This window comes from Protopterus annectens, chromosome 10.part0 (genome assembly GCF_019279795.1).
Source record: "Protopterus annectens isolate FY-2018-M chromosome 10.part0, PAN1.0, whole genome shotgun sequence".
Taxonomy (NCBI): Eukaryota; Metazoa; Chordata; order Ceratodontiformes; family Protopteridae; genus Protopterus; species Protopterus annectens.
The window spans coordinates 1653855018-1653879798 of record NC_056744.1 but is presented as its reverse complement, the minus strand read 5'-3'; the positions used below and the strand labels follow the sequence as shown (position 1 = coordinate 1653879798).

At 39.9% G+C, this 24781-nt stretch overlaps 1 protein-coding gene across 1 annotated transcript in view; it reads right to left on the bottom strand.

Moving 5' to 3' along the window:
• LOC122814374 (zinc finger protein 480-like) overlaps positions 1-24781 on the bottom strand; it is a 188202-nt gene that overhangs the window by 115889 nt on the left and 47532 nt on the right. Inside the window, exon 4 of the mRNA XM_044086958.1 lies at positions 7589-7715. Within this exon, the coding sequence (XP_043942893.1) occupies positions 7589-7715 (127 nt within the window). The remainder of the gene's footprint in view (positions 1-7588; positions 7716-24781) is intronic.

The following is a 24781-nucleotide window of genomic DNA, read 5'->3' as shown; positions in this document are numbered from 1 at the left end:
ACAAAAGCCTTGTCCTTATCTTACAAGCTACTACGAGGTGAACTCTAGCCTGTGTACAAACCCTCAACAGACCCTATCCTACAACATCTATCACACATTTGTAAGTCTACTGGTAATGTGAACACCCACTCAAGGGATCCCGTGTACAAATACAAATAGGACATGTTGGAGGGACAGGTACATATTGAAGAGAATAGCACTTCAATGGAGCAGTCTTCCATTTCACATAAAGCCAAGAACTTCTCTTACTCAAACATAATTTGGATAAATAGATGGGAAATTGCAAATTCACCCCGTTTAGCACCCATGACTCTCATGACCCTCAGCTAGACAGAAATTCCTAGAACTACGCAATAGAGTCAAAAAGCTAATAAAACAGGACAAATTCCAATACTACCAGTCTGCCCTAGACTCCTCACAGCACAGCCCCAAACAATACTGGTCCTCCATAAACTCCATCCTCCACCCAGGTAAAGTCAGTACCCCTCCTCCTAACATCCCTCACTCCTCAGAAAATATTGCTACCTCATTCAACACACACTTCACCCAAACCATACTATCACTAGCTAAACAAAACAACCCCCCTCCCCTCCAACCCACACCTTCAACTAGTAATCTCCCCACTGCCTTCTCTTTTTCTCCTGTACCTACCTCCAACATAAAAAAACCTCTTAACTAAACTTAAACCCACCAAATTAGCAGCAGACAACCTCCCAAGTGAATACCTACAAATCGCAGCTGATGCTCTGGCCTACCCAGTATCCATCTTGATTAACCGATCTCCGTCAGAAAGTTAAGTTCCCACACTGTGGAAAGTATCACATATAATTCCCCTTCACAAAAGGTGGACCCTCCGCAGAACTAACCAATTACTGCCCCATAGCTATTCTCTCCACTCTCCAAAATACTAGAGAGATGCACACACTCTCCGGTCTCAGACTACCTCCTTACTAACAACCTCCTTTCCAGTACTGAGCATGGTTTCCGACCAAACCATAGCACCACCACTGCCTTACTCTCCTTTACTAACACTATCCTTCAGCGTAAAAACAATGGCCATCTCTCCTCTGCTACTTTCCTAGACCTATCTAAAGCATTTGACATGGTCCCACACAAACAACTTATCTCTGTCCTCAATAACCTATCCTTCTCACAATCGGTCACCAACTGGTTTCAGAGTTACCTGTCTGACCGCCAACAATCCGTTGTATGGCAGAATGACATATCTCCCCAACTACCTGTCTCCATAGGGGTTCCCCAAGGATCCATCCTTGGACCCCTACTCTTCTCTGTTTACACCAATAATCTAGCCTCTGCCACCAAACATGGCACACTCATACAATATGCAGATGGCTCGACCATCATCTGCTCAGCCCAGTCCCTACCCAAACAGCAAAAAGTCACACAGGAAGCCTTTTCCTCCGTTGAAACATGGTTATCCGATACCAAATTAATACTCAACCCAAACAAAACTAAACTACTCATCTTCCAACCCACCAAACATACTCAAAACAACTCTCACTTTAACATCACAGCAAAAGACATCACCACTATACACCCAACTGAACACACCAAATTGCTAGGAGTGGAAATAGACAATAAACTAAAATTTGACATTCACATATCCATGACTATAAAAAAAGTCCACAAAAAACTAGGAGCGTTATACAGAAAAGCAATTTCTCATCAAAGCAGCAAAGATTTTAATATCAAATTCCCACCTTATCTCCACCCTACTTTATGCCTCTCCAATATATACCAACCTAAGGCAATGTGATCTAAACAAGCTAGAGACCTGCTACAACAAAATTGCCAAATTCGCCACAGGGGCATCCTACCGTAGTCACCACTCTCTCACTTGCTGAACTGGGCTGGCTTAAACTCCCTCACCTCCTTCAGTGGTATCAACTATCACTCACCCACAAACTAGTAAACCATCCACTAAATGTCCCATCCCTCTAGAATCTACTCCAACCCTATCGCACCACCAGACCACTAAGATCCAGCAACAAAAATCACTTGCAGATCACTAAAGCCAATAACTCTGCTGGTGAAGCACTATTCTCTTGCGCCATAGCCAAATTATGGAACTCCCTCCCACCCACAATTACCTCCATATCATCATGCACCCACTTCAAAACTTTACTAAAAGCGCACCTAAAAACATGCTAGCTATGCCCTTGCAACTCCCACTCTAATATCATCCACCCCATCCAACCACTACCTTTCTTTCCACTCCACTAACTACCTTGATTATAGCAAGCTCAGATGCTTATAAGCCTAGTACTTATTATACAGCAGGAACTTCTCATTGTAACATTTGTTAATGTCTGTTATGTACTTTACAGATAAAGATTCTAGTTGTCTACTGATGTACTATGATGAATTCTTCATCTGTAAATATGTTGTAAGTAATTGCTATGTTAAATTGTTAATCGCTATGTAATTCAATGTAACTACTGTCTGTTTATTTTACTGTGGAGCTTTTCTCCCCGGGCCTCCACTGAAAATGGACCTACGTCCAGTCGGACACTCCCGGTCAACAAATTTAAATAAATAAATAAATAAAATAAATAAAATCAAAAGGGCCAACAACTACCACAGCAAAGTAAGGCTAGGATTTTTAAGATCCACACAGATCAACAAGTCTAATAAGTATCTATGAACCTAAAAAATTAACAAACTGGCCTTACTGCCTACCATACCTCTCAAAATATCCACATCTTTGTAAAATGTCCAGTTCTGCCTCATATTTTTAGTCTGCTCCTCATAGCAATTTGCCAGAAAACAACAAGTGTTAAGCACTGAAGCCAACTAAATAATGAACTAGATTTGAGTTTCAAACGTCATATCCTTCAAAAAAATGTAGGCCAACACAAATCACATTACTCTAGCAACTTTGTAAATTTATAAGGGCAATATTTAAAATTGGTTCCTTTTTTTAGGCCTTTGCCCCCCCCCCCCCCATACTTTTGTTCAGATTTCTTGCACCAAGGGATTGGAAGGTATGCCCCCTGCATAGGCAGTAATAAGTCCAACTGGCTTCTCCATTTAAAAAGCAAAGCACTTCCTTCATAGGGATACCAGTTGGTTTGCCCTTCCGTCTACCTTTTTGTCGATGTAACTTTAACAGGTGCCCTCCCAGACTCTAAAGTCATGAATCTGCTATGCACCATGGCACTGTGCTTAACATACTCGTATGTGGAACTGTACCTCATTAACTAAGATACTTGCTTGTTTCTAGGTTCATCTCCATAAAGGAAGCATCCATCACTGCTACGCTATTTGACCCTTTTAGGCCAGTGCACTTAAAAGCATCAGTTACCTGTGTGCGTGTGTTTGTGTGTATATAATATTGATTGAAATAAAGATGTAATGTGCCTTTAAAAGCAAGATAATCGACTGTATGCATTATACATTACCACAGAGCTGTAGTTAGAAACTTATATGCATTACATATTAACGATGCAGTATTAACCGAATAATGTTGTATAAAAGGTAGTAGTCTGAGGGGTAGGCTCAGGAAGTTCACTCTTCATTTGGAGGCTCACAGGGTGTGAAAGGGAGCTTGCCTGAGAGACTCTGGATATGTGGAGCTGGACAGCCGAATTGGAACCAACTTGTGGAGTATACCTTCAGAAAACATCTTGAACTGGGGTCTTGTTATGGACTATAGCCTGGAATATCTAAGATAGTAGTATGTATAGCACTGGTGGAAAGTAACCAAAGGTACTCACTTATTTTTTTGTCTGAACTACAAGGCCAGTTGGGCTACTATTCTGAGTTACTGTTGATATACAAGCATAAACCTGCGTTTTATGAAAAATAGCATCTCTGGTGTTTCTTTGGACTTAGTGTAAAAATACATATTTCATAGATGGGCAGAAAGATATAAACCTTAACTACATAGAAAGATTATCAGTGTTGTCATGGCTAATGTACATCACAATAAAAGTTCTAAACATATACTGTACAGGTAAGTGACTGAAACTTGAGAAAGTTCTTCCCACAATGCATCTTTACCCGGAGTTATGACTTCAGGAGTCTCTCCTTGTAGTTTTCACAGTCTCTGTTTTTTGCAGAAGGACTGGTTCTTCTTTTTGGAATTTAACTATAATGCATTTTTTTGTAGAGATGTGCCTGATTTCTCCTATACATCTTTCCATCTTCCACAAGGCTCGTTTACAGCTACTTTAGCTTAAGATGTTGGACATTTTCATGGCTTTTGTGCTCTTAACTTTGTCTCCAACTTTTAAATCAGTCTAGCAGTCTTCTACAGTTTGTACCACTTCAGCATTTCTGTCTCTGCTAATTTCACCCCGGAAGTTAAAATTTACTTTATATTGATTTTCAGGCACTGCTAATGCAGCTGACACAGGTGATTTAGTTCTCAGTCTTTTACCCATTATTCACTGTTCTAAGAGACTGGAAATATTTCTATATATTAAACTGACATGACAACACTGTAGCCCTTCATACAATTTTCTTCACTTGCTCAGTTTACTACAGAAGTGTGGAAAATGCTCCCACATGTCCAACTTTCCAATCATGCACAAATCTTCAGAATTCATAACTGTTGTATTATGGATCACTGTCAGGTATACCAGCATCAGGTACTTAATGGCTCAGAAACGTAGATTTTAATGCACAAATCTCTTTTACATCAGCTTTATTATTACGGGGTTGTAGACTAATAACAATCCATACATTTGAGATGCACGACTTCTTCGAATTGGAAAATAGACAGTGGCCACTAACTGCACACATGAAGTCTCAACATTACCAGTATGACCACGGCGTCTTTTAGATAGCATATATCTTTTTGTTGCACTGCCGTTAGGGTATGCACTGCAGAAACGGTCAGTAAAATATGTGCTATTTCATTCAACATTCTTGACCAAAACATTAGAGCTCCTGCCTGGCACATTACTGTTGCCAGATGTGGAATTTTGTAGTTTGTTTACTTTCTGTTATGCTACGATAAATACAGAATCACCCAAAGATCTCCAATTCCTTTTCCAAGAGTTCCTGATTCTGTGGTAAATATACTCAACTCAATACCAGCTGTATGGAGCTCCTCACTTGCTCTAAATTTTACTTACAGGTCACACTTGGGTAGGTTGAGTAACATCTTCTACAACCTTGGAGGTGACTTTCCACATACACCTTGCAAAGGTTTGTGATTCGTACATACCAGGGCCTCTTAAACTTAAACATATGCAATTTGGTAACTCTGTATGTCACGGTTATTAGTTCCTTTTCTATCCGAGTATATTTAGTTTGTGCATCTATAAGCACACGAGTCAAAGGCAACTGGATGATTTCCTTTTATAAGCCATGTCCTTACATCATTTTGATTAGTGACTACTTGATACAAGTGGCTTAGTCATACAATAATTTAATGCATGTTTATCTGTAACTAGTATACTACATATTTCACAGTGTGTCCTGATCACTGCTCTAGTCTAAAGTCACATACACTGTCAGAGGCGTAGTTCCAGTTTTCTGCAAAATTTCTTTTGAGCTACTGAATTCTAGGGGCACAGGTGGAGCATACTTTTATTGAGAATGCTTCTATATTTTCAATCACAAAAGCATGAAATCAAACATTGTATTTACTTATGCAGCTGTATTTCTTCATTTCTGACACCATGAAGTACCTGGATGGCCAGTTAGCCAGAAAACAACAGTGTCTCATAGATATATATATATATATATATATAATTTCCAACTGATATGTGGTCCAACCTCACGGAGGTATATTTTCAAACTGAGACTTCTCTAGAAGCTGTGCTATGTGACATGCAAATCACAGAAGCTAGCTATGGCCTATAAAAACAACACAGATAGCTGTACATTTTAACATACACCTCAGGGAACATTCATTATAGTATAAATGAAGTCTGACTCCAGTCACTTCTTGAATTTGTTCTGCAGGAGGACAACTCAACACTCAAGCGATGTGTTATTAAATTATTCACTCCTGTGTCTTGTCACTTGACAGCTGCATTCTGTTTAACCATTTTAATAAAATTATAAATAACAGCTTCATGCCATATTCATTCAGAAGTCTAACAATTTTCCCATTCAAGTTTTGTCAACAATATAAATGCAATTCTGTGCAATTACATTATTGCCATCTTCTGCAGTCAGTTTACATCTGAAAATGCTACAAGAAAAAAGTCCAAAAGCTAGTCATAAAAATGTAATAACCATCTCAAGGGTAGTACAATGTGACCAAACGGCAGCTGCAGTTAGTGACATGCAGCAAACCACAGCAAGGGGACCCTTAGCAAAATGGAGAGGGTGGAGCTGCATGCAACTGTACATTTTACACAACATAAGCCGTATGGCTTATTGGGAGTAATTTTATATGTATATATATACATATATATATATATATATATATATATATATATATATATATATATATTATATACATAAAGGGAGTGGCTAAAGGTAGGGCAGATGTAAATGTGAAAATATAGATTAGTATTTGAATTTAAAAGGCTGTAAATGTGCAGAATCTTTCAGACCTGTGTTTGGTTATCAGATTCCCCTATTCCATACTGTGTGAGTTTGTGCAATTCATTTGATGAGGCCAAAACCTAAATGTAAAATGCAAAATGTGACTTTGAGCAAGTCATTTAACCAGACAGTGGCCCCTGGGTTGCTCCTGAAAAGGGATATCTCTACCCAAGTGAGTTTACTTACCTGGTTAACAAGCAGATAACATTAAAACAAAAATAAACAGAGCACAGATGTCTTAATTACGAAAACAGCAGCAATACTATGCAAGTGATCACAGCAACCATAACATGCATGGCCATACACCTTTACATTGACACAATAAAAACTTCCTACCATCTCCACTGGGTGTAACTGTGTCCACACATCCAATAGTGAAGACTAGCCTTAAAGGTATACAACGTAGCAACTTATTCCACAGGCAAGGATGACTAGTTAGGAACCTAGTGCAGGTTTTGCATAACCAGCCTTTGTGAAGAAATCAGACAGCAAATAAACTTGGGAATTTCAGGACTGAAAAAGTGAGACATAGCTAATATCCTGCTGATATACATTAATTTAGAAACATGTAAAGGGCTATTCTACCATGAAAAGATACTAATGAACTGGGACAGAGGAGGAGGAAAGGTGAGACAAGCTACCTGAAGAGGAAATCTTAAAAGGGCAGCTGCTTCATGCAAACAAAAACAGATGGACAATTCAGGTATAAAGATGAGAAGATTTTAAACTGTGAAAGAAAAGAAATGGAGCAGAACCTTAATTCAAATTGTGGTGACTACCCATAGCAAAATAAGAAACAGAGCATGAGAAGATTTAATGCTTAAAAGGTACAATCATAAACAAGAAAGGGAGGAATGAACAGGCAAGACAATTTAGAACTGAGACAGAGAGAAAGAGAGGGTTCGTGCTGTCACAAACACTTGAAATGAGAAACTATGACGATTAATCCCCCGTCAACCAAATACAAAGTGTGCATTTCTGAATTATCCTGACACAGCATTGCAGTGAACTAATAACCCTTAGAATAAAGCCTTAACTTCCTAAAATGGACTGTACTTACCTACTGAAACCATGGTCTCATAGTTATTTACCATCACTTCTCTGTAAAGCTCTTTATCTTGTTTTTTTAATGTCTTCCACTCCTCTTCTGAGAAAGTGACAACAACATCCTCAAAGGTTCCTGGTACCTGGGAAAGAACAGTGTTTTCAACTTTTGTTGTGTTACATGCAACATATAATATGCATTATTTTCACCATAATCAATTTTCATTTACTGTTATTTTTCTACTTGGTTCATAATCAGATAGGACTGCAGAAGCACCCCTCCTCTTTCAGCAAAAGCTGGTTACAGAACAAAATAAATTTATACACAAAGAAGCGCATGGTATTTGGTTAGTGAGCAGTACAAAATTAGTACCAATCCTTGTATGGTTATACGCACAACAGTTGAGAATTATGTAATATGTACAGCTTTGTGAATAAAATGTGTTCTCAGCACTTACAACAATCTAATGCTTTCCAGTAAAGACCACTCTCATTTGAAGTAGCAAGTGGGCAACTTTTTTGGGCTAGGCTTTAGGGCCATTAGCCTAGTACACACCTATGAACATGGAGCATCACTATAATACAAATGTGGTACCCTTTAAGACCTCCTAATGATTACACTTGCATTAGTTTTAGGAAACTAGCTTTGAATTTCCTACATCTGCTTTTGAGGAAGCTTCAGTCAGGGATCCGATTTGCTTCCTTGACCTATTCATAGAAGTAGGCAAAGTGTTTTTGTAGGTCATTAGCTAACCAGAGAGATGGCTCTGCTTGTAATCTACCTTGTTGCATTGGATATTGCTTATCCTATAGTGGGAGAACATTTTAACCAATATGGGAAAAACAATGTTACAGTCTGGCTGAAATACAACTGGTCTGTCATTTACCAATGTTACTTTTATGAAGTATTTCAAGTTGCCTGCTATGCAGCAGGTTATTGTGGTTCCAGATATTCAAAATGTTTGTGACAATGTGACATTTATGAGACAGCGGTCAGTAAAGACAACAGGACATACAATCAGCACTCAAATCATGACACCGGACTGTATGAGGAACCTTTCTAAATGGCATTTCACATGAAGGGAGGTATGTCTGCCGGAATATGCAATAATTTGCCTCATGGACAGTTTAGCTATTGCATTGCTCAATATTGGCAAGCAGAAACTTTTAAAGGAGAACTGCACCCACATACTCAAAAAACATGTTTATTTCATCATGGTTTGGCGTTTCCCACATTTTAACACCGCTCTGGGACTATTTACAGGTTTTTTAAATATTTTTATATGGGATTTCTGAGTCTGACCGCAACTGATCTTGCATCTTAAAGTAATTCTAATTGTTTAGTCTGCCTATAGGTATCCCACAATGCAGTGCTTGTCTGTAAAAACATTTCATCATGCAAGCCTCTTGCTTCCTAAAGCTCCAGTCACCGCATTGACTTTACATGCATAGACTGCTGTCTTTCAGTCAATTAGTTTTAAGTAACATTTCATGCCGTTGAATGCCTACTTAAAACACAAATAGTGCAAATAACGCAGAACAGACTTTCAAAGTGCTTTTTTACTGTTGCTTCACAGCAGGAGACTTGACTCATATGCTGTTTCCTTGTTCTAGCCTTTACTTTCTGTATGGGTAGGGGAAGGACCAGGGAGCTGTGACATCACAGCATGAGTGGGTTTTTAGGATGGTCGTGGTGATGTTGGTTTGGGGTGGGAACTGGCCAGAAAACTTCCTGTATTCAGTGGTCTTGATGACATTAATGAATTGGAGACTGCAGCAAGCTTTTCCAGGGTGGGATAAAAATGTTATGAAAGTGAAACCATCACAGTACAATAAGATACTGTCCTAGTGGAGAGAAACAGTCGATTTAAAATATTTTAAATGCTGTAATGTTGTTTATTCATAGCAGGTGAAGAAAGTAATAAAAATTCGAACCACCATGCTGTAAAACACCAATTTATTATGAAACTCATGGTAAATGCTTTCGGGTGAAGTACTCACCCGAAAGTATTGTCTTAATAAATTGGTGTTTTACAGCGTGGTGGTTCGAATTTTGTTATTACTTTCTTCACCTTCTATGAATAAAGAAAATTGTTCTTCCTAATATATTTACAGGCTTTGCAATGTTGACATGGGTAAGTTCCCTGACGTGTGATATTATTGGTACATCCCCTAGATCTCTCATTATTAGCAGATCTTTTAAGTTTTTGTTTCATTTAAAACAGTACAGTGGTTTGTGAGTTATAATTTCTTTTAATCCATCATCTCTGTGTAATATACCCCAGTTTTTACTGACAATATCACAAATACCTCCTATGTTGTTACTATACTTCAAAGTTACTCTTTAAAGGCTGTTTCAAACTCCCTGTATTATTCTGGTAATCAGTTATATCATCAGAAAACCAAGGTTTAGCCTTAGTTCGTTTTTTATTAGTACATTCTTGATAGGCTAAGTTTATTTTATCATCCTTGTAGCCTCTCTCATGTTTAACTCTACTGACTTCTGTTTAAAACCCATTTCGTTTGTGCATAGCATAGATGTTCTGTAAAACTGTCCCTTAGTTATATTATCAAACATATGCCTGGGATGCATGCTATCATAGGGTAGAAGCACATTGTGCCAACAGTCCTTCCTATATATCATGATGTTATAGCAGGGACTGTAAACAGGGAGAAAAAGAACAGAGAACTTGAGCATTTAATAATAGAATCCTGTTGTTCTCCTTTAAGGTAAATTCTCACAAGGCCGAAAAAGTGGCTATAAAGGACAGGGATCACAGTATTTGGGGGAGGGGACATACACTTTTAGAGCTAGTGAGGAGTTTTATTGACGAGGACAATGATGAACTGTAAGTTGAATGTGCAAGCATGCATTTACTTACTCGCTCATTTTGTGTTTTGTTATCTTTTTTGTCATTATTAAAAATGTAGGTGGACTGGTCTGAGGACCATTTTAAGCCCTAACCTCGGTCATACCTCTCAACATCTTAGCTGAAGAAATCCGGACAAAGCATAACATAACAGGGGACAAAGGCCCAAAATAGGGGCATATCTTACGTATTGCTTTTGCAAACTTAGAAAATTGCTAGAATAACAAGATTTGTGTTGGTATTTATTTTCCGAAGGAGGTGAAGTCTGAAACTCTAATGTATGCCATTATTTAAGAAGTTCAACCCTCAGTAGTTTGCTAGAAAAACCTCAAATTTTATGAGGAACACAAATCTGGACATTTTGTGAAAATCTGAACAGTTAAGAAAGATGTCTGGAGTATACAGAAAAACACAACACAGTGTGTACACATTAAACCATGCTGAAAAAACAAAATATAAGAATACTATTATAATGCATCACATTGGTATAGATTTTGTGAAAAGTAGATTGCAATAAAGTAACACAAGCGGATGACATATAGATGAGTTTAATTTTCTATGGGCATTATGTCTTTGAAATCATCTATTACTAAGCAACATAAGCAAAATTAGGCAGGCATAATGCATAAGAAGATATCATGAGATTGCCATAAGAAAATGAAACATTTTGAATGCTGCTGAGCTCGGGTAGTGCATCAAAAAATATGTTTTGGAAATAGTAAAGTTGTATCCAAAAGATGAAGACATCCTACCCCCATGTTAATAGCTCGTGGGCACCATATGCAGCAAAAATATTTCTAAACATAAGGAATGTTTGAGGAGTACTGCTAAGGTATGGTCAACTGGTGCTCCCAAAGCACTGTTTCCATTAATGAGATAAGAATTTCAGGACTTTCTGAACTGCTTAAGATTTTGAATGTTTCTGATAATTTCAGGAATGTTGTTCCAGCTATCTGGTACAATTTTGGAAAATGCCCAGTCAGTCACAGTTAGACAGCATAAAGGATGGCCTTACCAACTGAATGTTGTCAGTATTTCTGAGGGAGTATGACAGACTTCTAATGCTGTCTGTTGTGAAGAGGACAGCCATTTTTGTCTGTTGTGGAGAGGGCAGGAGATTCTGCAAAGAGAATTTTGAAATTAAGAGCACTGGGAAGAAGGGCAGAATGAGAAGATACTAGAAGCCACTTGTTTTTGGGATTTAACATTAAACATTACAGAGGTGTTCTCTGTCTGCTAAGTTAATGAGTACTTTACTCTTAGCAGACTGTCTTATGGCCATATTTTTAAGCAGAGAAGAGTACAATAATTGGAAAACCATATTCTAATCTAGAGAGCAGAACATTCATTGCAACACCGTTTCTGGCTACTGCAGTGGACAGATAGCTATGAACCTATCTGCCCGAAGGCATTTGTAAGCCTAGCCAGAATGCGTTGGCTTTCGCCGCCCTCTTAGATTAGTTCCCTGTGCCTTTGTCCAGTAGAGCCACTGAAGTGATCCCTGGGGTAAACTTTCTGTTTCCCATCCACTCGTCAAGGTTTCTCTTGAAGAGGGTTAGCGAGGAGCTCTGCCTAAGGTAGACTGGAATCTTGTTCCAAAGCATGGGAAGTCTCTGTGACAGGAATCTATCCCTCCAGCACGTCCTATTTATTGTTGTGGCGAGGTTTCGATTCCTAGAGCGTGTGGCTTGAGGGGATAAGCTTTTCTTTAGGTGTAGCATGTCGATCAGTTCTTGGTTGGACATGGCCTTGTATGTCAGGCAGAGATCACCTCTGAGTAGATGGTATGCAACAGAGTACAGCTGGAGTTTCTTCAGTCGAGCTGCATAGGGCATCTGTTTGAGGCCAGTGATCCTCTTGGTGAGGTACTTCTGTGGTCTTTCCAGCTGTTGCAGGTGTATTGTAAGATACATCCTAAATGGGGCGTTGTACTCTATGATGGGTCTGATGAGCGACGAGTAGAGGGGCACAATTACCTCTTTTGATCTGGATGCAAACCCTTTTGTGATAAGGTGCGCCACAAAGAAGGATTTTCTAACCACTTTGGCAATGTGATTATCAAAGGAGAGTTTACTATCTACTTGGGTCCCCAGATCCCTTATTACATCTTCCGTATTTAGGGGATTACCACCTATGTGGTAGTTTGTGAGTACTTTGTTTTTTCCAAAGGGGATGACTATGCACTTTTTGGCATTTAGCTTGAGGCCATGATTTTGACACTAGGTGTCCGTCTCAGCGAGACCCTTTTGGAGGATTTCTAGGTCAGCCGGAGAGTCAATTATAGCCCTGTGAACTTGGTCAGCCATAGTCCTCCTGTGCTTGCCTGTACCTCTGAAGTATATGCCGAATAGGAGGGATCCTTGGACTGAGCCCTGGGGAACGCCACTTGTAACTGGTTTACAGTCAGACCTAGCTCCCACAACTCTTACCATGTGGGTTCTGTCTGTGAGCCAGTTGGCAACCCATCTTGTGACGTAGGGGTTTATGTTCAGGCTGGTGAGCTTGTCTATAATATCAGAATTGGGGAATGGTGTCAAAGGCCTTTGCGAGGTATAGGGAGGCTGTGTATACCACCTTTCCCTCATTTATAGCCTTGGTAACTGTCTCAAAGAAGTCCACGAGGTTTAGGAGGCATGATCTGCCCTTAAAGCCAAAATGGGTAGGGTCCAGTGTTTGGAGGTTCCCACTGTCTCTGTTAATGAGTTCCATGATGATGCGCTCCATAGCCTTGCAGACCAAGCTAGTCAGGCTTATAGGGCGATAGTTCCTGGGGTCTGCTGTGGCTCCACCTTTGTGGAGCAGAATAACTGTTGCTGTGCACCACTCTATGGGTACGTAACCTGTGGAGAGGCTGTGTTTGAACAGTGTGTTTAGGTAAGGGGTTAGTTCGTCTTTGAGCTCATGTAGGATGCAGCCTGGGACTCCATCTGGTTCCATTGATGCTGTGTTTTTGGCTTTGGAGAGGGCCATCTTACTGAGTGCCTGTGATTTCAGGAGCTCTACATTCTTCTGGTATGGTTATGGGCCCTTATGGGGGCGAGAGGGGGGTGAAGTTTGCGCTGAACTTGTCTGCCAGGATGTTGGCAATATCGGTCGATTCAGTGTATTTTGTAACATTCTGCACTAACTCCAAGCAGATCTGAGCATTGCCACTTAGATTCTTGACATAGCTAAAGAATGCCTTGTGGTTATCTTTGGAGTCCTTGGCAATTTTTCATTCAAAACTCGCCTTGGATGATTTTATGAGGTATTGTAGTTTCTTGCTGATACTGATCAGGGATGTCTTCCCTTCTTGGGATTTGTTCTTTTCTGTACTAGTTTCCTCCTTCTATTGTATAGCTTGTTTATGGCAGGAGTCCACCAGACTGGTTTCCTTTTCTTGGAGGAGTGAGTCTTGGTTTTGCTTGGGATAAATGATCCATGCATTCTTGTAGGTGCCTGTAGAATGCATTAGTAAAGGATTTTGCAGCTTGGACAATGTTATCCTTTAGCATGGGGGCTTTGAAACTTTCCACCTCAGTCTTAAATAACGTGAAGTTTGTTTTTGAAAAGTTTTTTTGAAACATTTTATATGAAATTTTCATGTTCAATCATTAAAGCTTGTTGTTTTGTGACACTTTTAGACAGTGAAGTTAGAGTGGCTGGAATAGGATTTGCCACAAGCATGATAAAACTGCTTCCTTATAGACTTTGCAAGGAAGAAACGAGTTGCCTAGTTTCATCAGGAAGTCTCTTACGCTTGCATAACATGTCTTGTTTGTCTAAAGGCTAGTTTCTACAGAGTTTTATTTACCGTATATGTTACTTATAGTGGAAATTGCTAGCCTTAGGTTCTTGTGTTTTGAAACTATATTACCAGGAGGGGGGATGGCTGGGTTCAATATCCCAAACTATAATTAGAACCATCAGCATTGTTTTTAGTGCTGTTATAACCATGTGGGTAGGTATAAAGATGTGTCCTAATAGTATTTTACATTTTTGGTTCAACACCGGCATGCAGGCCCTAGCAGTAGTCAACCAACAGGGTACTTCTCTGAAAAGACATTTATAAGTTTCTGAGTGAAATGATCAAATTTGTTATTTAGTGAGGTTTACTGCTGCATAATTATGGCTTGAAAGCTGCAGGAAGAGGAGAAAGTAAGATTGAGGCCATTACTGCACAGTTAGGTTGTTGTTGGTATTTTGGCAGACGTTTTCACAAGGGATGAGCTTTTAACGGACAGCTTTACAACATGAGAGACTGGATAACATGACTGGCATCTGAATTCATCTGATATGCAAGAGTAATAAAAGTGTAAGCAGTAAGGTAATCTGTTGTATACAGTCAACGCTGCTGTTTTGTAGCAGATTAAATAAAACAAATTTACAGTCAGAGGTCCATAGGAGGTTACTAGGCAAGCAGTCTGTAGCACCATTAAGATGCCTAGCCTAAATTTCCAATTGTCCCAAAGCAATATCTGGCTAGGTGGCTTGCTCAAGGTCACAAAATAGATAGATGAAGGCTGAGAGACAGATCTGTCAATTGTCCCTATCTTGGAGGGATATTCTTACTTTCAGGCCTGATTTAGGATGTCCCTATTTTGGAGATATGTCACTATTTTCAGGCTTGATTTACCCCTTTATTTTATGAACCCTCTCCATCACATGTGACTGTATACTGCACAGAAAATCACACCACATGACCTACAAACTAGTGGCAATAATAACTTAAAGATACACATCTGACACCTCCCTTTCTGAAGCAAAAATAAACGGCCTTATGCAGCAGAATTTTGTGATACCATTCATTCAAGTCAATAAACTGTATTGATAATGTACTTATATTTTTACATAATTCTTTTACTCTCTAATTTTTTAAACTTGTGTTTCCAATTAGTTTCCCCACATTCTTTCTGGAAGTGGGAAATGTTATGTGCTATTTAATATCCAAATTTTATGCTAATCAGAGGTCCCATTTTTTTAGTTGGATAGTCCTACTTTTCAAGGGTCTTTGTTCCTATTTTCAATGTTTGCAGGTTTGAGAGGTATGCTATGAGAATCAAAACTTGCACATTACTGGTTACACAGAAATATAAAACTACAAGCAGCAGGAAAACAATCATCATCATCATCACCAATCCCCCTCCCCCATTTTCTACATCGGGTTACAAATGTCACATCGGTCTCTATTCAGTGCCGCTCTCCTACCTTCTTCTACACTCACGCCTAACTCTACTGTTGCAGATCCTAACTCACACAATCCATTCTTCTCTTTGCTGGATGCCCTCTTTTCTTGTTCCCTTCTTCTAGTCTGTCCCAAATCTTCTTCAACAGATTGTCTTCGACTTTTCTGCACGTCGGAACCACAGTAATCTGTTCTTTCTGAAGTTTTTTGCAGTTGGAGCTCCTTTGGCTAATACTCTTATGTCTTAGTCTGTCCCATGGTGTGCATCCTACCACCCGTCTAAGGCACTCCATCTCCATCACCTTTAACGTCCTCAATTGCTCTGCCTTTACTGCCCAGATTTCTGCGCCATACAGTAGTACTGGTCATACCACTGTTTTATACACCTTACTTTTCAGATTCGTGGGCATTCGTCTGTCACACACTACCCCTGACACTCTGTGTCTGTTGGCTGCAGGCTGCCCCTGTGATTCTAGTTTTGACATTTTCATTCACACTTCCTTTTTCAACAACCCCTCCCAGATACCTGAAGTTGTTAACCTGCTCCATTATCTTCCCTACTGTAACAATCCTTAGTTCTGCTGATTTCCCCATTTGCTGCCATTACAACTTCTTAGTTCTGCTGATTTTCCCCATTTGCTACCATTACAACTGTGTTATCTGTAATCAGTTTCATCTCAAGTGTCTTCAGCCTTGCATTCCTACCCACAATCCTTTGCTGAAGTTCTTGCTTAAAATCTGCCTATTATGTCACATTGCATGCATATAGCAGCTTTGTTTTGTCCCCTCCAACCTGTAAGAAAAATACAGTGATGTAATAGCTTTCTAGGAAAAAAAAATCAAATAGTCAGTGAATTAAAAAGGCATACTAGAATGAAGAAAGTGTAACTGAAGACCATTTAAGCAGTAATGGAAAGTAGTGAGTAGTGTGATGGGTAATTAGTGCTTTGTACTGGGAATTAGCATAATGAAATTAGCGCTTTGTACTGGGAATTAGCATAATGAATGATGTGCTACAAGCTTGCTGCCTATCAAACATTCAGGTTAACACAGAATTCTTTAGCTATTGATTGCAAGCAAGACACTGATTCACTGAGAAGCATGCATTAGAGGATATTATTGTAGAGGAAAGATATTGATTCACTGAATCACTAAGCAGTATATTAGAGGATGTTACACAACTGTAGAAAAAATACCAATTCATTGAGTAGCATGTATTAGACAATGTTATTTAACTGTTGAGGAAAGACTGATTCTACGATTAGCATATATTAGAAGAGCATATATAATTGTGTAAGAAACATATTGATTTGTTAAGTCACAGGGTACCATGTATCAGAGGAAAGACACTGATTTATTGCGTCAGTAAGCAGCATATTACACGTCTTTCCTCTACAGGTGTGTAACATCCTCTGTTTGTTGAGTAGTATGTATTGGAGGACATTATACAAATGTGGAAAAAAAACACTAATTCTACGATTAGCATGACTTAGAGCAGGTTACATAATTGTGTAAGAAACATATTGATTTGTTGAGTCACTGAGCAGCAAGTATTAGAGGATATTATACAACTGTAGAGGAATGACACTGATTCACTGAGTAAATTTTGATTCATTGAGTAGAATGTATTAGAGGATGTTATACAATTGTAGAAGAAAGACACTGGTCCATTGGGTATGTTTTACAGGATGTTATACAATTGTAAAGGATTACTACTGACTTCTTAAACTGTAAGATATATATATATATATATATATATATATATATATATATATATATATATATATCTATCCTCTCACACAATCCAGCCACCTCATTGTTTCCTCTTGCTGATTTCCAGTCTGGTCCCAAATACTCTTTACCAGACTGCCTTCTGCTTTCCTGCTCATGTGCCTGAAGCACTGCAGTCTGTTCTTTTTTTACCTTTTCTGCAAATGGAGCTATTTTGGCTTATGCTCTTATGTTCTCATTTCTTTGTCTTTCCGCACAGTGTGCATCCTATCACCTTGTCTCAGGCACTTCAACTCCATCACCTCCAGCTTCCTCAACTCTTTTGCCTTTACTGCCCAGGTTTCTGTACCATACAGTAGTACTGGTCTCACCTCTGTTTTAGGCACCTTACTTTTCACTTCTTTGGCATTTTTTCTGTTATGCACCATTCCTGACACTCTGAGCCAGTTGGCTGCAGCCTCTCTGATTTTAGCTTTGACCTCCTCATTTAGACTTACCTTGTCCTCAACCACCCTTCCCAGAGACTTTAAACTGTTAATCTGTTCCTTTATATTACCCATCTCAATGTTCAGGTTCTGATATCCCCATTTGTTGCCATTACAACTGTAATTATTTTCATCCCATGTTCCTTCAGTTTTGCATTCCATTTCCCTAGCCTTTGCTGACGTTCTTGCTCAGAGTCTGCCTGTAATACCATGTCATCTGCATACAGCAGCACTGATGAGCTATTCACTCTGTCTTGTTTGGTAATATACAAAATGAGCAGCAGTGGGGTCAGAGCTGAACCCTGATGCACACCCACTCCCACTAGCTGGAAACTCCTCTGTAAGACAGAACACTGTTCATACGAGTCAGTGGGTCCTTGTACCTAGCTTGCACTAATTCTACCAATGTTTCCTGGACTTTGAACCATCACAGTACTGCCCAAATCAGCTTACTTGGGACCTTGTCATATGCTTTCTCCAAATGTAGGAATGCCCAGTCAAACTCTTTCCTCGTCTCTAGTTTCTTCTCAACTAACTGTCTCACTGCAAACATTGGGTCTGTTGTTATACATCCTGATCTGGATGAGAACTGCTTGTTTTCCATCTTACTTTCTACAACTCTGCGTATTTGTTTATCAATCAATCACCTTCTCCAGAACTTGCATGCAATGTGATATCAGTTTGATACCTCTCCACTGCACACAGTTCTTAATGTCCTCCTTTTTCCTTGAACACTGCACTAGCATGCTTATTCTCCAGTCATTTGGAATACACCTCTCCACATTGCTATAAGTACCCGCAGGAGCCATTTCTCCCCCATCTCACCCAACATCTTGATAACATCTGCTGTGACCTCATCAGAGCCTGCCGCTTTCGCTGGCCTCATTTTCCTTAGTGCTTATCTTACTCCTTTTGGGTTATTCTTACTTCTTCTAAGGATGGATGAGCTCCTCTTCTTTCATCATAGGCTGTGTCTGGGACAGAACAGCTTTTGATGGATTTTCTTCACTCAGATGCTCCCAAAGTCCTAGTTTCATCTGCCTCTGATCTCCTGTGTACTACTGAACAGGTTGTTGCTGGCATCCCTTATGAAGGGTGTCTATCTTCTTTATCCTTCAGTCTTTGCCTTGCAATCTGATACAGTTTCCTTGTGCCATCAACTAAGTCTCTTTCCAGAAGTTGGTATAGGGCCTCTGATATCTGTTCTTTGCTTTTGCAACTTCTCTCTTTGCCTCTTTGATAGAAAAGACAGATCAGGCTAGGAAGGAATACTGGTTGGCTATCTCCCACTTTTTCCTGCACTCCTCCTTTCTTTTGATGACTTCTTGGACTTCTGAAATCCACCACCACCAGTTTTCCTTGTTTACCTTATTTCCATACCCAACTCAGCCATATATCTGTTCTGTAGCCCTTACATGTGCTGTTTTGAGGATTTGACCTTCTTCAGCTCCATCTATTTCCTCTTCTTCCTAAGGTGCTAGAGCCCCGAATAATTCCTTGAACTGTTGTCCCTTCTATCCAGTCAACTTCCAGGTGTTCAGCCTTCTCTGACCACTACTTACATTTGATTGTGGCAACCCATGGTTTATGCTGTGGGCCGACTGCTTTACTGGGGATGACCCTGCAATCACCGATTCTACCCCAATATCCTTTCCTTACTATGACAAAGTCCTTCATGCATTCAGATCACCCACTATCAACACCAATTCCTGTCATCCTACTTTATCTAGTAGGTCCTGCAACTGCTGTCTGAGTGCACTCTTTTCCTCACTATCACAACCTTGCTGTAAGCATAGGCTGAGATTTTGAATACTACTATATTTTTACACTGGAGTCTGATTTCCATGAATCGGTCACTAATTCTGATGACATGCCTCACTGTCTTCTGAGGCCGCACCCTCATCATAATTCCCACACCATTTCTAGCTTGTCCTCCTCCTGAGTAGTAGACTCTGGATCCCAACCCAAATGACCTTGCTGCACTGTTCCTTCCACCTTGTCTCTCTCTCCTCAATACTTGGGATGTCCAACCTCCTCCCTACTTTGTCATCCACTTCCAGGCATAATCCTGCCAGTGAACCTATACTGAGTGTGGCAATTCTTAGTTCATATTTGGCAGGTTGATTGGTTTTACATCCAGCTTTTGCTCAACAGAGGTATCCCAGGTAACCCAGGCTGGGCAAATGGACACCAGCCCAGTTCCAAGGCTGCTGGGCTTTACAGCATGCATTTACTAGCCTACAGGGGCACACATACTCTTTCCCCTGTAAGCTTGGTTCCCTGGCATAGGTCATAGTAGGCCAGGTCCTCAACCCACTTATTACAGACAAATACCCATGGCCATTTGGCGATATGACCAGATCACCTATACCCATATTTATATGTGTGATAAGTGTTCTCCTATCTTGAGGATACTGCACACCACAGTGGATGCCAAAGTGGGTCTGTACAATTCTTCCCCCATAGGGCACAATCTAGAGTCTATGTTGCTGCTCACAGTACCATTCATAGATGAGTTTGAGATGAAGGAGGTGCTTAGAACCCACAGAGACACAGGAAGAACATACAAACTCTAAATAGGCATTGGTCAGAGGTCAGGATTGATCCTTGTACCTTGTGCACGGGAGGCAAAGGCCGTAACCATTATGCCATTTTGTCTCTCAAAAGTTGTCTGTGTGTGTAGAGACAGATGCCTTACAGTTTGGCAAAAGTGCTAGTATTTGAGTGGTAAAATGGCCAGTAGAGCTGATCAAAAATTAGCCGAATGCAGGTACCATTTTTTGTTAACTGTGCAAAATCGGGGTACAGTGTGGATTAAGGAATTTGCCCTTTTCCCCTACATAGTGAGATCTCAGAGTTAGCATATGCAGCGGGATGAATGGGGACTTGCCCCCCCCCCCCAAAAAAAAAAAATAGTTTAAGGGTTTTTTTTTTTGTAAAATTTCAATTAGAGGCATTTTAAGCACTTGTGCTTGATCAGTTAAGAGCTTGATGTACTGAGTATGTGATAAATGGTCATACACCCATATTGTCTACACATACATATATATACACACTTTATATATCGAGTATCTACTTGAAAAATCCCTGTACTAATCCTGACTAACTTTACTTCTTGTCTTACTGCTGACTTTCACCCCCCCTTCTTTTCATCTTTTTTCCTATATTTTTCTCTCTCTCTCTCTCATGTTTGTATACTACTTCATGTGTGTCATTTGTCAATACTTACTTTGTTCACTCCATCACTTTTGTACCACTTTTTTTTTTTTTTCAAAAAATATTTATTTATGTTATTATTATATATTTATGCTTATTTTTAGTTTTTATAGTTAGTATATAATTATATATATTATATAATATCCCTTATCTCCCCGAGCCTCTACTGAAAAAAGCTATACTAGGTCAACAAACAAATAAAATAAATAAATAAATAATAAAATAAAATCGACATTTAAGGTAAGCCCCTCACAAATCTATTATGTTCCTCATAATATTCATTATTGCAGTCCTCACATTTGGGAAAATTTTTACAGCACAAATTTCTAGGAAGGAGACATTTTAGCTCCATTTTACAACACAGAAACAGAAAACACAGTCTTCCTACCTAATCATTGCTTAAAATATCACCACAATAATGAAAATCTCTACAGGACTGAAAAAACAAACTCAGAAGGCCAACTGTTTGTTTTCCCTGTAAAACATTTCGGTAATATGTGGTGTCAGTTCGGTGATGTCATCTCGCACATTTTGGATTCGAGTAAGTGGGGATTCGACCCATATATTTTATATATATATATATATATATATATATATATATATATATATATATATATATATATGTGTGTGTGTGTGTGTGTGTGTACAATATGTATAAATATATGGGTCTACTTCAAATCAACGAAATGAGACTTGCCCGAATTTTATAAAACCGAGACGAGGGTGTCAAATACCTAAAAGTACAAATACATACAGTAAACTGTGTTCTAAGACCTTAGAGGATCTGTGTTCTAAAAATGTTGAAAATTTTAAAAACAAATTTTTAGTACTAGACTATAGAAATGTGCAAAGGAACTATGAAAAACAGGAATAAACTACATTATATATATATATATATATATATATATATATATATATATATATATATATATATATATCTTTTTTTTTCTTATGTTAAAAAAGCTCATGTCAGCAAAATAAAATCATTCATTTGAAACTTCTGTCTAAAGCGCTTCACATTAAACTTTTTTGGAGTTATTCTTGCCAGATCGGAGCCTGTGTTGTTTTTTTGGTTTTGGAGAGTTTGCTGTTCCAGTTATTTTCTAGTTTAGTGAGTTTATCTATAATTCCAGAGTGGGGGGTGGTGTCAACAGCCTTGGCGAGATCTAGATAGGCTGTGTGAACCACCTTACCCTCATCTACGGCTTTGGTGACTGCTTCAAATAAGTCTATCAAGTTTAGGAGACATGATCTGCCTTTTACAAACCCGAACTGAGTGGGGTCCTGAGTTTGGAGATTACCAATGTCATTGTTCATAAGTTCCATGATGGTACGTTCCATAGCATTGCAGACCAGGCTCATTAGGCTAATGGGGCAGTAGTTTCCGGGGTCTGTGGTGGCTCCCCCTTTGTGGAGTGGGATAACCGTTGCTGTGCGCCATTCAGTGGGCACATAGCCTGAGGTTAGGCTATGACTGAACATGGTACTTAGGTGGGGTGCCAGTTTGTTCTGTAGTTCATGTAGAACACAGCCTGGGATGTTGTCAGGTCCATGGATGCTGTGTTCTTGGCTTTGGATAGTGTGTGTTTTTTTACCTGTGCAGCCGTGATTACAGGAACTTTGCATTCTTCTGGTATAGAGATGGGCCCTTTAGGGGATGACAGGGGGGTAAAGCTAGCACTGAACCTATCTGCCAGGATGTTGGCAATATCAGTTGGTTCTGTATACTTAGTGCCATTGTGCTGCAACTCAGAGCAGATCTGAGTGTTGCCACTGAGAATCTTGACATAGCTATAGAATGCTTTGTGGTTGTCTTTAGAGTCAGTGGCGATTTTGTTTTCATAACTAGCTTTGGAGGATTTTATGAGGGATCTCAGCTTCTTACTGAGGCTGGCCAGGGAGTTTCTCCAATCATGGGATTTTACTCTTTTTTGCAACAGTTTCTTTCTTCTGTTGTAAAGTTTGTTTATGGCAGGGGACCACCAGATTGGCTTCCTTTTTTTGGATGATAGCATCTTGGTTCTGTTAGGGATTGCACAATCCATGCACTCGTGCAAGTGCTTATAAAGTGCATTTGTGTAGGATTCAGCAGTCAAACCTCTATTGTCAGTCAGCATGGGTGTCGTGAAGTTTGCCACTTCTGTCTTAAGAAGCGTGAAGTTGGCTTTCGAGAAATTTTTTACTATGGTTTACCTAATGGGGGGGGGGGGGGTGGGGGAGGGATGTGGATATCTAGGATGATTAGCTTGTGGTTGTTTCTGACCAATGAGGAATTTACCTCTGGTGTGGAGCACCGGTTGCCCATGTTAGTAATAACCAGGTCTAGGATATTGCTGCCCCTGGTGGGGGTGTGGATAAGTTGATCCTAGGCATTGGAATTTATGATACCGGAAAACGTTGAGCACAAGAGCTGGTACATGCGTAGTTTTCCCAGTTAATGGTAGGGTAGTTTAAAATCGCCCATTATTAGGGTGTTAGGTTGTACCCTAATATTTTCCAGTGTATCAAGAAATGAGGAGTGGGAATCCTGGGGCATGGTGGGGGATCTGTAGCAAGCTACAATTTGGATTGCGGTCTTGCCCAGAGTTAGTTGCACTTGGATAATCTCGGATGCATTATGCTGAGCAACTAGCCTGGAGGTGTGGATATCCTTAATGAATATGGACACGCCTCTGCCTTTAGTGTTTCAGTCCAGGTTAGGTGGCCGAAAGGTGCGGTATGAATTATAGCCTGGTAATGCAGAGGTACTCTCTCTGGAGCCTTGAAATAGGTCTCTGTCACTGCACAAATGTCGATGTTCTCCATTTTAAGGAGTGTCTCGAGTGAGTGCATTTTGAGGTTTAGACTTCTAGCATTGAGTAGCAATACCCTCAGATTCTTTTTGCCTGTACCTGTTATGGTGGTGAATTTGTCATTTGAACCTTGCCTAAAAAAAGCACTATAGGGGTGGCTAGGGCCTTAGCCAGTATCCAGAATCCTAGGGGTGACAGGTGCAGGCCATCTCTGGCAAAGTATCATGGTTTGTCGATCATGTCATCCCAGGCAGACAGATACTGGATAATGACACCAGAAGCTTAGCCAATTGTTGAAGTCAATCATTTTGTCCTTTTACTGTGGTATCATTCTGGGTGATGGCAGGATGCTACTCAGGGCTAGGATCACACCTACCTGGGCTACAAGATCGGACAGCTCCTCCATGTCCCTTTTTCATGTAGTCCAAGGAGGTACGTCTCAGATCATTCACACCAACATGGACAATGACAGAGTCATATTTGTATTTGTTTTGGAGTGACCTGAGTGCATGCGTTATGTGGCGGATCATGGCTCCCGACAGGCAGCTGACTTTTTCCTTGTTTAGCCTGGTGAGTGGAACATCAGTGTGCCTGACTATAAAGTCACCTATGACTAGAGTGTTGAGTACGTTGCTTTGCCTTATGAGCTGTGGTTGAGTGGCACACTGAGTCTGTGGGCTATGTGTCATCTGGGTTGTGCTTGGGGGGTGGAGGTTGCTTGTGTTTCTGCTTTGGAGGTCCCTGTTGCTTGGGCAGGTTTTTACGGAGAGCCTCCATGAATGTAGGTGTGTGTTTTGTGTTTCTATGTGTGTTTTGGTGGTGTAGGTTTTGAGGGACTATGTGCTGAGTGTGGTGTGGTGCAAGTGTTTACCTTCTCCTCTTGACTGTCTAGTCCAGTCGTAGGTGAAGAGAGCTTTGCTTCCAGTTTGGCTATATAAGTGCATCTCTCAC